Below are 15073 nucleotides of genomic sequence, written 5' to 3' on the forward strand. Positions count from 1 at the left end.
AGGAATGGGGATGCCCTCACCCTCAGCAAATGAAAATAAAGAGGGAATTGGAGCCACCTGATGCTACCTTTTCATTTCCACCTCATCCCTCTCTTTCTTCTACTCTCTCCTCAGCTAACAGTGATGGTTCTAAGCAGATCAGAGCTCATATGTCTCATACTTGATCAATTTATACCATACAAAAAGCTGAGAACTAGCTTCCTGCCAGCAGTCACTGGCAAACTAATCAGTGTATCAACAAAGCAGTGTATCTTGAAATTCAGGTTTAGAGAAAGGACTGGTTTCTGGGTAAGTGAGCAGTGAAAATGCAAATTGAGATCACTATGTGGCATCAGAACCCCAGATTCTAACATGGGTTTAGTGTGCTTTCAGAAAAAGTAAATGCTAATTTTAGAGACATCTAGTGCGTCAGGTTTACCCCAGGACTTTTATTCTTTGCATGAAGTCAATATGTGATCACATTCTTACAGACGTCTGGACAGCAGCAATCACTCTCAGAAATGAACTCAAAATTACGTGAGATAAAAAGTATTTTAAACAAAATATACAGTGATAAAGTTTTCTACATACGTTACTATTCATTTTATGCAAATTTTAAATAAAAATATCTTCCAACATGAAAATATGAAAAGTTCATTTATTTCCATAGGTAACTTCATTCAGAGTACAAAGTGATATGAATTTCTCGAAACTGTCACTGTACCTTTTACATATTAAGTAACTGATCTAAAATTTGATACAAGAATAAATTTGCTTTTGAAGAACTGTCCAATAAACCAGATATGCACTAATGCCATGCTATGACAGTTCTATTCATGAATCACAGCTGACACTACAGTAACATCACTCTATAAACCTCATGAGAATTTTAATGTTTTACAATCAAAACATAAAACTGCCACTAGTACAGAGACTGTATGATTAGACAAATAAACAAGTATTAAATATTTTGCACAAGGCCTGAGTTCACTATAACACATTTTGATTTACAACTTCATCTCAGAAATCTGTACAGCAGTTAGAAGTGTTTCAGAGAACTTAAAGACAATACAACTTCAGGGGCTTATTTGTTCTATTGATACAAGTGTGAGGCCTGGAAGGCAAGAGGATTTGGTGTATGAATCCAAGGTTTTACTGCCTTGTGTAATTTCCTTGTAAAGCAGTCAAAACCTAACGGAAAGTAAGATACAAGGCAGGACCTCACTTGAAAATCAGCTAACTCATCTGAAATTCTCCAGATAGGTTTCCTCACAGCTATTTCAGAGTAAAAGTTCACAATGAGTATATAAAATGCAGCATATCTCTTAACAAAGAACAAAAAGGGGTCACATATACAACAGGGTATTTTTTCTGTACTCCCCTCTCCCTACTTTTCTTTTATTGGAAATGGCACAAATCAGCGATATCCCACCCACCCCCAATAAAAAACACCTAATCAATAAACAAAGGTCACTCTAAAGTCCAAAAACTTCATCTGCAATGAGAGATCCAGTGTTCATAAACTTTATGTTTTAAAAACTTTCCTTTTCTGCTCAAGTCATGTATATATAGGCAGACTAAGCATGTAAATTTAGAATAGATAACAAAAGTATCATATAATTGTTAGCCTGTATGGAAGCCTTGTGGAATTTGATTCAAATCTAACTTCTCATTTAATCCTTGCTCTTTTGGTGCAACTGAACTGAAAAATCTAAAATCCTGTAATCTATACACACCCTTATCTATCTACAGACATAGATAACATTGTAATAGAGGTTATAACACAATAGTTAACACACATTTTTCTTATTTTAAAAGGCCATTGGGCTGTTTGTTAAAGTTCCACATAAATGTGAAACAGGTGTTGCTAAAAATACAAAACTTAACAGAAAAGGAAAGTTTCAAATAATAAGGCTTGAAATGTTGTGCACCTCTACATCCAAAAAATCGGCCTTCTGCTTGGGGTACTCAGCATCTGTACAGACCTGTAAGGCCACAACTTCCCCACATTTCTAATTCATATCATCATTGAGAGAGGAAGACATAGTATCTTCATTAAAAAAAACCTAGGGCATTCTACCCATGTTACCAGTAAAATTTCTCTCCCCATCTCCCAGATAATTGGTGGACTCCTTTACCTTTCAAAAGACTCCTCTGATACTGTTTTCCTCCTGCATAAGCAGGTTCCACAGGCAGTTCTGTGCCTTACTGGCAACACCTGTGTGATGAAAAGGAACAGAAAATCTGCTTCCTCCTCCATCCCTGAAATGACACTTGTGCCATTTCTCTGTTTCCCCCTGTTTCTCTCCTCCTGTGAGAGGAAGACCTAGGGGCTTCTAAGCTTATCTGTAACTCAGTAGTTTCAAGGTTCCTCTCTATCAGCCCCAGCAGAGCAGGTTTTTCAAGCCTCTTTAATACAACCTTTCCAACTAGCAGGATTAGTTTGTTTTCTAAGACTGAGTTTTCAGAGGATGCTTCAAAAACCTTCATACTTAAAACCAAATGGAACCAACAGTTCTAATATGGAAAACACCATTGTCTTGGTGCGGTCACGTTCATTGAGCATACACCAGAGCAGCCAAAGCACAACTGATGCTTATACTTAAGATGCACAACTATATCCACTTCTTTTCTCCTTTTGTAGTACACATAATACAGATAAATCAATTAAAGAATAGGAACTTAGACTCTTCTCTTTACTTCTCTTTTACAAATTAATGTAAAGTAAACCAGGTGGGCTGGGCAGTTCAACCCAGACCCTGCTCTGATCTTCCCAGTGGAATAAAGATCTGCTCGCAGTGGGTAAGCACAGTGGGTGCACAGGCTGGAGGCTGTAAGATGATAATATAACCTGCCAGGCTTCCACATTTTTTCCTTTAAATTAGGCTGAATACAAAGGGCAGAAATTTTGTGTCATTTACAGCATTGTTCAAGGCATTGTAAAAATAACATTTTATATCAGATTACTTTTTCAGTAACAGAATTTGCAATTTCTTAATCAGATACCAATTTCAAACCTGTGTTGTACATTTTGTTTTGCATTAGGGCTAGACAGTCCTGCTTCAGGCCAAGCTAGGTCTAACACTGCTTTCCATCCAAGTCCAGAAACAGAAGGCCCCTGGAATGCTCACATTTTGTAACACTGCCCCTTCCTCTTACTCCTTCCCATACAACTTGGATGTGAAGTACAACTGTTGCTCTCAAACAATGGTATTCACTCTGGCCACAGGATGAGTCTTCCAGCCTCCTGCAGGGACTCAGAATGACGACTTGTAAGTGGAGAGATCAACTGGACAAGGCTTCCTAAAGAAAAACTATTGTAGCAGGAGCCAAGTGGCACGTGGCCTCGGTGACTTACCTCTTGCAACTCCTCTTTCCACTAAGTTAAGAAGAAATAATCAGAAAACTTCACACCCACCCAGCTTCCTGACACACTAAGCAGGAAGCATCTACAAGGAAGAGGGATTTGACCCTCTCATTTTAACTGAAGTTATGTTTTTCTTTTTTATTCTTAAATAACTAGAAAATTTTGTTATAACTTTTAGAAGCAGCCTTTTCAGTTTTCGTTGTTGTTATTCTTCTACTCTGGCCATTCTAAAAACTGCAGCAAACAAGAGCAATCAAAATAATGTTCTCAAATCTAAGTAGAAAAAAAAAGTATTACTTGAACCAGATAAAGATCTTATTCCATCACATTACCACTGCATATAAAAGCCTCTCTTAATTTGAACTTGTAGGATTTTTTTGACTTTGTTCTTACAAATTAGATTATTTTCTCAGATAGCTCATGCCAAAAGCACATACCCCAAACCCCATAGTTTAAGAGGTCTAGCATATAAAATTTGTTCTTTTTTTTTTTTTTTTTTTTTCCTTCAGTTAATTTCCCCTCCAATAGCTTAAATTAAAATCCAGTTCTGAAAAGCCCCCAGTCCAGGGGGATCAGGGACTGAAACCCAGATCAGGACACTGACATTTAAGACTGCCTTTATCATAGATGTATTAATTTAATACATTCTAGAGTCCTAACAGATGTTAATTTTTAATATAAACTTATTTTCCAAATAATTTAGAGGAATACAGATTCAAGTAATTCTTCAAAGGCTTGCCTTAAGTTACCCTAACAGAGTTGACATACAAGAAGACATTAGTGTGAGAGTATAGAGTACTAGTAAACGTAAATGAACTTAAATAGTTTAACAGTTCCAGTATCGTCTTAAGTTTACACAGATATCTCAACATAACCTACAATGTTTATCATGAATATTAACAGCACATAAGCATCACAATGTGTTAGGTATTGTTTTCTAAACCACAATTTCACTGGTCCCAGGTACTTTAAAATAATAGGAGTAAGGCAGCAGCTATAATACATGAACAATTCTTTAAGAAATATGCTTAATGCTATTACCGCTTAGAACTGTGGAAATATAACAAAATACAAGTCACGTTTACAGCATAAGGCCCTTTGGTTTCTTAAGCAGCAAATGAAAGAACAATTTCTTCAGTGAAAGGCTTTGAAAAATAAAGCATGTAGGCTTTCAATAGAAAAGGTAACTAGTTCTTTCCTTCTCAAAATAGCCAGATATAGTCTTCAAAATATTATGTAAGAAAGCTCCTGAAATTCCTAGGAAAGAAAAAGTTAAAACCCAACAGTGGTGCCTGACAGAGCTGAGATTCTATCATGGGCAAGCTGAACATACACCTTCTGGGAAGTAGAAGAAACTACCGTTTGGTTTTCTGGAGAGCTTTATTAAATTTGGACTAATACAATAAAAAGGATCAGAAATACCTGTGTATTTACCATATATTCTAGAGCTTATGAATCAAATTGAGAACTCACTTCATATTCCTCTATCCTTCACAAGAACTTGAGTTAAAACAAAATTAAAATGAAATAGTTTATTCTAGTCAAGGCAATTTATGGCAGTCTGCTTTTTCACACAACTATGAGCAACTTAGATGAGGCAATCCTTTTCCATCTTCTCAACGGAGCCAAAATCTATGAAGTAATTAAAGATATTTCTGTGTAACTAAACAGTGTCTGTTTAGCTACACAGAACTACTTAGTTACACAGCTGGGGCACTCAACATCCAAATTTTACAGAGAACATTCATTTTATGAGGTTCCATAACTACACATATTCTTTTTTCACACTAGTTAGAAGCAGTATCAAATTAGTGAAAACACTGGAATATACAATAAATGTGATCAAGCCACCACATGTATTTTAAAATCCTGCGTAAGTGGTATACTGCCTTTTGCTATGGGACTGGTAACAAGTATGTCATTATAAAACAGGTTGTAAACCAGCATGACCACTGAAGCAGTGTTCTTACTCTGTCCTAAACTTGCATAAAATTTTAAAACAACTTCTTATGTCTCCTGAACCTTCTTGTAGTTTACTAGCACATTAATTTCAATTATCTTGTAAGAGAAGAAATACAAAGTATTTTCTCAGCCTCTTACTGGTTAGAGATCTTTCTATGTAACATGGCTAACAAAACTTTCTGAGGCAGCGTAAGAATCTACGTTTTGCAACTGTCACATGGCAAAATGACAGTCGGTGCCAAATTCAGGCAACACAAATCATCAATAAGACTTTAGCAGACACTGAAAGGACTGGCCTGCAGGATTTCGTTCACTAGCATTATTACCCCCTAGGCATTTTTGTTGAATTTAAAAACCAAAATTTTGTAGGAAATTTCATAGGAGTTGATTGAGTACACTTCTGAATAATTTTGCAATACTTAGCTGCTTCTTTTTCGATTGAATATATGCATCCTACCTTTAGTGCTCTGCTGTTCAGTAAAGAGATAGGAAATCTTTAGCATGTAAGATGACTTTGCACTTACGCAATTCCACTGCAGTACCAGGTGAATGAAAAATCAAGTCTTTTTCCAGTGCAAAAGTCTTTACTTTGCTGGGTTGAAAGTTTCCCCAAGTCATGCTTTTACTAATCAAAAATAAGATGTTAATCAGCTTTCCCATGATCCAAATTTCATTGATCTTTGAAAGGAAAAAATGTTTTACCCAAAAAGATCTTTTAAGTCATTACTAGCTGAGCTGCTGTTTGTCATTGTGTTTGCTGGTTGTGTAAAGTTCTGAGGAGCAAAGAAAGGATTACCCTGTATACCAAAACCAGGCTGTCCTATCATGTTCATCTGAGGTCCCAAGACCGAACTGCCCGCACTTGGGGACCCTTGTGGGGGTACAAACTGGTTAACCCACTGGCTTGATTTCTGTTGAGCCAACTGTTTCATACTAACTTTGGGTTTTTGAGGACCAAAAAGATTATCTAAAGCAGACATATCTGGAGGTCTGTTCTGTTGTGTCAGTGGAGAGATTGTAGATGCAGCATTCATAGGACTGTAATTTGGCATATTGGCAGTCGGTACAATGTTCATCTTGGTTGCTCCTGTTGCACTTGGACCACTGAAGAAATTCTGAGTGGTGGGACCAGCTCCCATACTGAATCCAGCAGTCTGAAAACCCATATTAGTATTTAGTCCATTTGTTATATTTCTCTTTGTGTTGTCAATAGGTGATGAAAACCCCATTCCAACACCCATAGAAGGGACAGAAGAGAAGCTGTTTGAAGATGCAACTTTAGCTTTGTTGATAGAATGGCTAGTCAAAGATGACATATTATCTATCAAGGTATCTGTCAAGTCTTTTGTCTGCAAAATACATAAAATGCAGTTAAATGCTTTTCCTGTACAAACACTCTAGCAACAGTCTTTATCATTGCTCCTGCAGAAGTGACATTAATTTTTAAGAAACCAGAATTTACTGCATGGAATTGGGCATGAAATTTAATTGTATACAAAACCAATTAGGTTATTTTCATTCTTTGCTACTTAGAACTAATTGTTATGCAGCTTTATTTTATATAAGACAACATATGAAGTACTATTGTGACATTTGCTTACATGTCCCATTCCTATCCCCAAGCCCTTTATAAATTTAGTTAATACACTCTTCAGAGCAAAACCCTTTTTAATATGTGCTTTTTCCTTATCTAGAACAATGGCCTTCCAATAATAATTATTCCTTTGGAAACTCCTGCAATTTAAAAAATGGGAAATATTGCTAATAATGCAAATGGAAGGCAGATTAAAATTGATGTCAGTTTTTTTCAGCTGTGCCATTGTGAAAACAAAGGTGACTCGCAGGAGAAAAAAAATGCTAAATGCATACTGCACTTGAAAGGAAAAAGCATCACAGGCCCAACAGAAACACTGCAGTAGTTTGTTCTTTCTCACCTGCTTCACTGGAGGTGTTATTGCAGTTGCTTGTGGCTTAAGAGGTTGCTGGCTTTTCAGTTTCTGTGCCTGTTCTTGTTCTTTAGCTAACTTTTGCTTCTCTTCAAGTGTAAGTGATGCCTTTGAAAGGGAAAGTACTGACACTAAGTCACACAGAATGGTTATTCTTACTTCGGTATTTTTATTTCATAAATAGCACTGTCACTTCAATAATACGTGGGAGAACACCACACATTTACACAAAAGAGAAAGTGGATAAGCACAAAATCTATTACAATATTTATCATATTGCTAAAAAGTACTTAAAGCAAATAAATACAATATTAAAAGTAGCATAATGAGAAATTTGAGCAGATCTCAAATAAAGAAGTAACACAACAAAACCATTTTAACTTTGTCTTCTTATTGTTGGGCATAAGAAAAAGCGTTTTTCACAGTTTTTGTTTTTATATGGTTACCAACTGGCACATGATATAGAACTGCAATTGACCATGGAGTTGGAAAGGGAATTTTATTTTAAAGATTGCTTAAGAGGCTTTTCAGGATTTTAGCTCTACTTTTGTTAAGGATGAAGGATAAAATCATAGAATCATTCTGCCTTAGTCTAAAATTAGTGAGAGGGTTCAGATAACTAGAAACGTAAATGATAAAATGCATAGATTCTGTGGATCTATTTACATAATTAATAGCATTAAAATAATCTTACAGTAGTTTATGCTTACATTTAATATTCTATGTCATGTCATGGTTTTTCTTTGCTTCTTGTATTTATCCTCGTATTGACTGTTCATTTTCACTTAACTTTGAATTGTACTGTAAATGTCTCTGCTACCGCATGAAATTCTACATTTTATCTTCATCTCTGTAATTTTATCATAAAGTTGCCTATTTTGATTTTCCTATCTAAATCTACTGCTGTTTCATTGAAATCTATAATTAAGGAGAACGAAAATGACCAAAAATTTATAATCCTAATTGCTGCCTACTTTGTACAAAGCTATTTTCAAGGAAAGGCTTTCACAGAAATTCAAGGATATGATTTGAACATTTTTCAGTGGACTTTCACAAGTGACTATGTATGGTGCTCTGCTATACAAAAGGAGTTAGTTTTCCTTTAAAGCTTTAAATATGATAAATATTTACACGTACTCTTTTTATGTAACCGTATCAGCCTTGTATTAGACGAATGGACGTAACAGGATTCCAAAACAAAGTAAAACACACCTTTTTCTGTTTTGATGACATCTCATTCTCTTTACTATCAGATCCACTAGTTAAAAGATCAGTTCCACTAGTATTAAATACCTTGTCAATCTGTTTAAGTTCAAAGAAACAAAACTTAGTTATTTGAAATGTTGTAATTTAAGGTAACATAAATATTGACTAAGTAACTTTAAATTTCAAATTTCTACACATAACGCAATAAAATATTGTCACTTACCTGACTACTTGTACTATTAGATCTTGCCTCTTCAGACACACTCATTTGGTTAGCTATATCCAAAGATCTATATAGTGCAGAGTATACATATTACAAAAAGATAACTTTACAGTCACATCCACAACACTAAACCAGCAATGCAGATTATTCTTCTGCATTTAAATAATACCAAAAAATTGCATTAGGAGAGCACTGCCGTTTTTAAAGAATGTCTGTGGGAAACTGGAAAATGTTAATATTCTAAATTGTAAAGGTTTCCTAATGATGATTTCACATGATCTTAGTTCCTCCTTTTTGAACTGGGTGACACAGACTCTGGGTAGCCCAAGTTAATTCCACTCAAAAATCTCACCTCATAATCAGACTCCATAAAATAGCTGTAAATGTCTTCAAATATCGCCGCCTTCTAAAAGGCTGCAATATTTATGTTTCTCCAGTATGTTTAATGTTCTCAATGACTACTGAAAAGCAACTTAGCATATAGAAGCAAGACATAAACTGTACTAGTGGAGCTCAGTATGAAGTTTACATTTAATGAATTAATTAAAAATTATTCATTCAAAAAAATAAACTGTGACTGAACTGTATAAAAGTAAAGGATTTTACTCTATAAAACCACTGACATCACCATACTATATCATTCTAGGACTAAAAAAATCTTTGCTGACAACTGTGCTTATTTGAGGCAATTGTCAACTACTGAAGTGAGAATTACCTAGATTTTTTATTGCTATGGCTAGAGTTTTCTCACATTTGCTAAAAAATTAAGTGAAATTTATCTCTGCTCACTTGTTCCTTCTCTAATACACATGTAAATAAACACTTACTTCTGTTGCTCTTGCATGACATGAAGTTGCTCAAGTTTTGTTTTATGCTCTGCCTCCAATCTATTAAGCATATCTTTTATAACACAAATAAAAGAATTGAACTGTGAAAGAAATATACAAGAGGTTTGGATTTTGCAGTGATGGAATTCAGACATGTATAACTTAAAAGGTTGTAATAAAACTTGTAATACACAATATCAGATAAACTGCAGATTTTAAAATAATTTATAATCCACCTTCACTATCTTCTATTAGATACCCAACTACAAGCAAAGTATATACTGAAACAGTGAAAAGTATATGTCACTAACAAAACAAGTGGGGCAACCCAGACGAAAAAACTCACAGATTAATATTACCAGATTAATTTTCAAAAAAATCCTATGATTGCACTTCTACATTATCTGCAACATTTACAAACAAGAGCAAAGGAGGAAACATTAAAACTGTACTTTAGCTTTTAATTTGGATTTTAATTATGTTAGTAGTTAACTGCTTTTGCAGGATATTTGGAAGGTGATAGTATTCATTTTGGAATTTTAAAGTGAATCAGTTAAATCCACTGAAAAATAACAAGCTTTAGACATGCAAATACAGTAATACTGGCAGGTTTTTTGATTTTGTTTGTTTGCTTTTACAACAGACATAGACATACAGTAATGTATTAATTTTTCTCTGACAACAGTTTAAATCTATTCTCTACCAATTTATCAATGAAAAGCATGCAACACACTCACGTTCCTACCTGATTGAGATTAAGATTGTTCTCAATACTAAGAGGAATCAGATGGGGCAATACTTTTCCTGCAAGCTGTTCTTTGGTAATTCCCAACTTCTTATGAGTAAATGTACATTTGTAAATACCTGACATACAACATCAAAACAGCAAACATTGTTAAGTTTAGTATGCAATGTGAATAAAGTAGCACTCTCTATATGTATCAGTCACCTGAACATACATTGTCTCTGTGTGCAAGCAGGGACAAAGATGATCAACAGAATCATAAAAGCTAAGTACTCATCCTCAACACAAACATATTATACCAAGAGGCTTTGCTAAAGTTCAGAAGAAGAGGAGGTTCAAAGTAATACTCTGCAGCTCTGAAACCTGGTATTAGGCAATGTATTGTCCTGGTCAATTACCTGAGAATATGCATCTTTGAACATATCACAAGCAACTGAGTTACCACAAACTGACAAATCGCCAGTAAAATATTAAACTGCGTTAACTAAGGATGTGTTCTGTCCTGGGATACTGAAGTGTCTAGGAGTAACTATCACACTACTCTCTGATTGCATTTTACAAAGATTCTTACCTAAATGTTTGGGGCTGTGTTACACATAGGATCAGAAATCATGCATAGCCTTTCTCTGTTCTAAAATCACAGAAAAAAAGAATACTGGCAGGCACGAGGGATCCAGTGTTAAGCTTTTAAGTTCTGTAGTGTTTCTGACAAGAAGATTCCTCTGCTTAAATAGATTACATCTGGTGGCAAACACTGAACATACTAGTACAAAAGAAGCAGCAGCTTTCCGCACTTTCTGTGGTTAGTATTAGAACAGACCTGTCAGCTGGCCAAAGAAGATATTGCACACAAGATGGAAGGTATTATGATTCCAGAAAAAAGGAGAGCCCAAGTATATAAAATTGATTTCAGCGCATCATTTCCAAACTAAAGTTCACTTACCCACTAGATCCAAGTAGAATTCAGGGGTATCCAACTAAAGTGAAAGATACACTGTCCCTCAGCTTTAAATTAGTACTGATGGATGCCCTCTTGCTGATTTTGAGCAAATCAAAATAATGCTACCATCACATATTATTACAGTGTTTGATGAGGGCTGCTGCCAGTACAGTTCAGCGTGTTACAAATGGTCTTTTGTCTACTACTTTGTTGTCAGTAAGAGAAATAGCCACTGTCTTCCAGACTTGGCCATGCATTCACAACTCTTCCTTGGCAGTCACTCCGGTCATCTGGTCTCCTTGGGCCCATTCAAGTTGTTAAAATCACATATCCTGAGTCAGGCAAGCACCAGAGTGGCACTAGGAAAGCACAACTGAGAGTGAGGCCTCCCCTTCCAGAAGTAACAAGCCATTAGGTTTTGTTAGCTGTTTTGTGAAACCTCATGCAGACTAAGCTCCATTTCAGTGAAAAGGCAGCCATGTTTGCATAAATGTCCAAGAAAATGAGTCTAACAAAATCTGCAGTGAAGAGCAGTAGATTTGTAGACAATCATTTATAGTATCTGACAATGCAAGAGTGGTAAGAGAATGAAGCAGTAACATCTTAAAAGCTCCAGCAGTATCTGAAAGAAGACAGATCATATAACCTTCTGTGGAAAACAGCCTCTCTGGCTGTGTGGACCACATGGTCCATGAAAGAGTCACAGCCCATGAACTGCAATGAGTACTCAGAACTGCACTGGGCCTTGAAGCCTACAAATATGTATGTACTAGTGTTTGGAAGTACCAACAACATGAACAGGGACATACTTAAGAACCAGAAACAGGAAGTTTTTAATAGTAAACTTTGTAAACACTATGTAAACACTATCAGTGATAACACAGAAAGCGTTCAGATTTATAACATCAAAGCACAAAAGAGGAGAAAGTTGAAAGTATTAATTACCTAAAATTCCCATTAGCACTGCAGGTTCCTTGGATGGAATTTGTTGTAGAAAAGGTAAAATATCATCAAGCACAAACCATTTATCCAAGTACTCCAAAATCTTGCCTAAGCACACTAGTGAGTTTACCCGGACCTGCGCAATATGATAAGAATTAAACAAACTCTTTACTATATTTTTGCCTAAGAAAAAAATACAACCTCACAAAACTCATACCTAGACGAAAACAGGTGCTACCAAAACTACAACCTTCATATCTGAAAATTCAAGACAAGTTAAAAAATCCCTCTTGTGTCATGAAAGGAAAATACATATAGTTACACACTGCTCACAAAACCTTAGGTTTTCTGCACAACACTGTTAACATATATTATTGTGGAACACACTTCAATAATTTTTAAAGTATTATTAACCAATAAGTTGTTAACTTTAAAAATTTTTAAGAATAAAAAAACAAATGGTGATTCTGTGTTTGTAAAAAGTTTAAAGACACAACAGCAAAAAGGCCAAAGTAATTAAAGGTAACAACACTTTCTAAGGCCTGAGAGATAAAATTATTAGGATACTTACAGCAAGAGAAGAAGTTTGCAAACACGCATTTTTAATTCTTGGAATTAATGAATTTTTCATTGATGGGTAATCTATTAAATTGGCAAATGTGGGAATTATGTTTAGGCAAAGCTCCTATAAAAAAAAATTCTGCATAAGTTTAAAAAGAAACATGCATGCTTATTATAAAATTAGTACTAATATTACTCAAGATCAAAATTAGTTTAAAATGTCTTCTTAAGCTTTCCTTTTAAGGAAATATTTAAGGAAATATATGCAACTAAGCTGACCTTAATCTATCAGACTCACTTAAAAATAGCTAGAATAATAAAGCATTTTGATATGTATACAGAATCTTGAAAAATGGATTCCAAAAGAGTATTCATAAATTTATAATAAAATGTTTGGATAGCACAAATATCAAAAACTACCTTTATATAAAAACCAACTTTTATTACATCAGACTAACATTTTCCTACATAAGTCAAGCAAATCTGAATGAGTACTATCAACAGCACTTGCAGCAGCACAATGATAGGCTGAAAGATAAAAGAGCATATCAAGATTAAACATACTTAAGCAAGAGAGGAAAAAAAATTATCCCATTTCAGCCCAATCTCAAAAAATAAGAGACAGCAATATTAAGTATATGTTGCAAGTAATACCTGAGTAACCAAACTACTGATGCAGGGAAAAAACCTCACACTAGGTATTTAGAAACATATAACTCTATAATATGCAAAGGCTTTGAAAGATAAAAGTCACATCTGATTATCCAAATCCTTCTTTAAGAAATACTTTGTTTATTTATCTCTCCCTCCCACTCTTGAATGCTTCTGGGAACTGGAAGTTAATTCCAGTAGAAGAATGATTTAAAGAAAAAAAAAAAAAAAAAAGAACCTTAGAAAGCTAATGTCCTGGTTTCAGCTGCGATAGAGTTAATTCTCTTTTTAGTAGGTGGTACAGTGTGTTTTGAATTTAGTCTGAGAATAATACTGATAACACAGTGATGTTTTAGTTGTTGCTAAGCAGCGCTATCCTAAGTTAAGGATTTTTCCATTTCCCATGCTCTGCCCAGCAAGTAGGTGCACAGGAAGTTGGGACGGAGCCTGGCCAGGACAGTTGACCCAAACTAGTCAAAGGAATATTCCATACCATAGAACATCATGCTCAGTATAGAAACTGGGGGGGAGTTGGCCGGAAGGAGCAGATCGCGGCTGAGGGACTGTCTGGGTATTGATCAGCAGGTGGTGAGCAACTGCATTGTGCATCACTTGGGTTTTTTTTCTTTGGTTTTATTTCTCTCTCTTTTAGTTATATCCTTTTTCATTACAAATATTACTATATTTTTTATTATTATTGTTATTATCTTTTATTTTGTTTTAGTTATTAAACTGTCCTTTACTATTTTTACTTTTTTTTTTTCTAATTCTCCTCCCCATCTCACTGGGAGGAGGGAGGAGTGAGCGAGCAGCCTTGTGGTGCTTAGTTGCCTGCTGGGCCTAAACCATGAGAGGTAGAGAATGCATAAAGAGAAAAATAAAAACATGGATACATAAAAGTATCACCAGAAGGTATATTAATATGATTTTACAGCAAATCAGGTCTTCAAAGGTAACTGTCAACACACATGTTCTTACCAGTAGGACCTCAGAATAAGCCACCTCTCACTGACTGGTAAGAGAACGCATGCCTGCGTAGTTTCTGCTGAACAGGCAATGTAGTATAAATGCACATGCTACTTTTTGCAATAGTGGCTAGTAAGAATTTAGGATAAGAGCATTAGAACAACAGTCAAATGGGTCCTCCCTAGAAAATAACTGAACTCAATTTTATTTTACTAAAACAAATTTTCTTTAATAAAACATTCAACTCTTTCAACATGCAGAGATATTACACAGCTTTATCCTTTTTCTTCCAAGTAAACAAACACATGAGTATACAAAAAGTTGGCATGTCAATTTAAAGAAAAGAGAAAATAAAATGTTTTAAATAAAGGCTGCAATTACTATACCTGGATCTGAATTGAAGGTGCTTCCAAGGCCCTATAAACCATTGGTAGAACACTGTTCTTTATTTCATCCGGTGGAGTCTTTGTTAGAAGCAAGTCCATTTTTTGCAGGAAGATCAACAAGATCTATTAAAAAAAGGGCAATTGAGAAGTCAAAAGTTTTAACTCCAGAAACATATACCTACAATTTAAAGTGTGTCGTATCATATCATAAAAATTTCAAGTTTTCTTGTAACTTAGTAAATGCAATCACTTACCATGTTGCTTGCCTGAAGGCATGGAAGACAAAAAACACTGACATATTATTGCATTTTAAAAACAGCAAATACAAATCAAACAAAATATGCATGTTCTAGACTAATCCTTCTGAAATAA

The 15073-nt window shown here is 35.0% G+C and overlaps 1 protein-coding gene across 1 annotated transcript in view; it reads right to left on the reverse strand.

Annotated features, from left to right (window-relative positions):
• Positions 1-408: 408 nt before the first annotated feature.
• The window catches only part of SCYL2 (SCY1 like pseudokinase 2), a 42917-nt gene continuing 28252 nt past the window's right edge, over positions 409-15073 (reverse strand). Inside the window, exons 10-18 of the mRNA XM_074826970.1 lie at positions 14702-14824; positions 12709-12822; positions 12141-12273; positions 10256-10374; positions 9511-9611; positions 8684-8750; positions 8467-8556; positions 7243-7362; positions 409-6657 (exon numbers count right to left, since the gene is read on the reverse strand). Coding sequence (XP_074683071.1) covers positions 6007-6657; positions 7243-7362; positions 8467-8556; positions 8684-8750; positions 9511-9611; positions 10256-10374; positions 12141-12273; positions 12709-12822; positions 14702-14824 — 1518 coding nt within the window. The 3' untranslated portion in view covers positions 409-6006. The remainder of the gene's footprint in view (positions 6658-7242; positions 7363-8466; positions 8557-8683; positions 8751-9510; positions 9612-10255; positions 10375-12140; positions 12274-12708; positions 12823-14701; positions 14825-15073) is intronic.

This window comes from Strix aluco, chromosome 5, assembly GCF_031877795.1.
Source record: "Strix aluco isolate bStrAlu1 chromosome 5, bStrAlu1.hap1, whole genome shotgun sequence".
NCBI classification, from domain to species: Eukaryota; Metazoa; Chordata; class Aves; order Strigiformes; family Strigidae; genus Strix; species Strix aluco.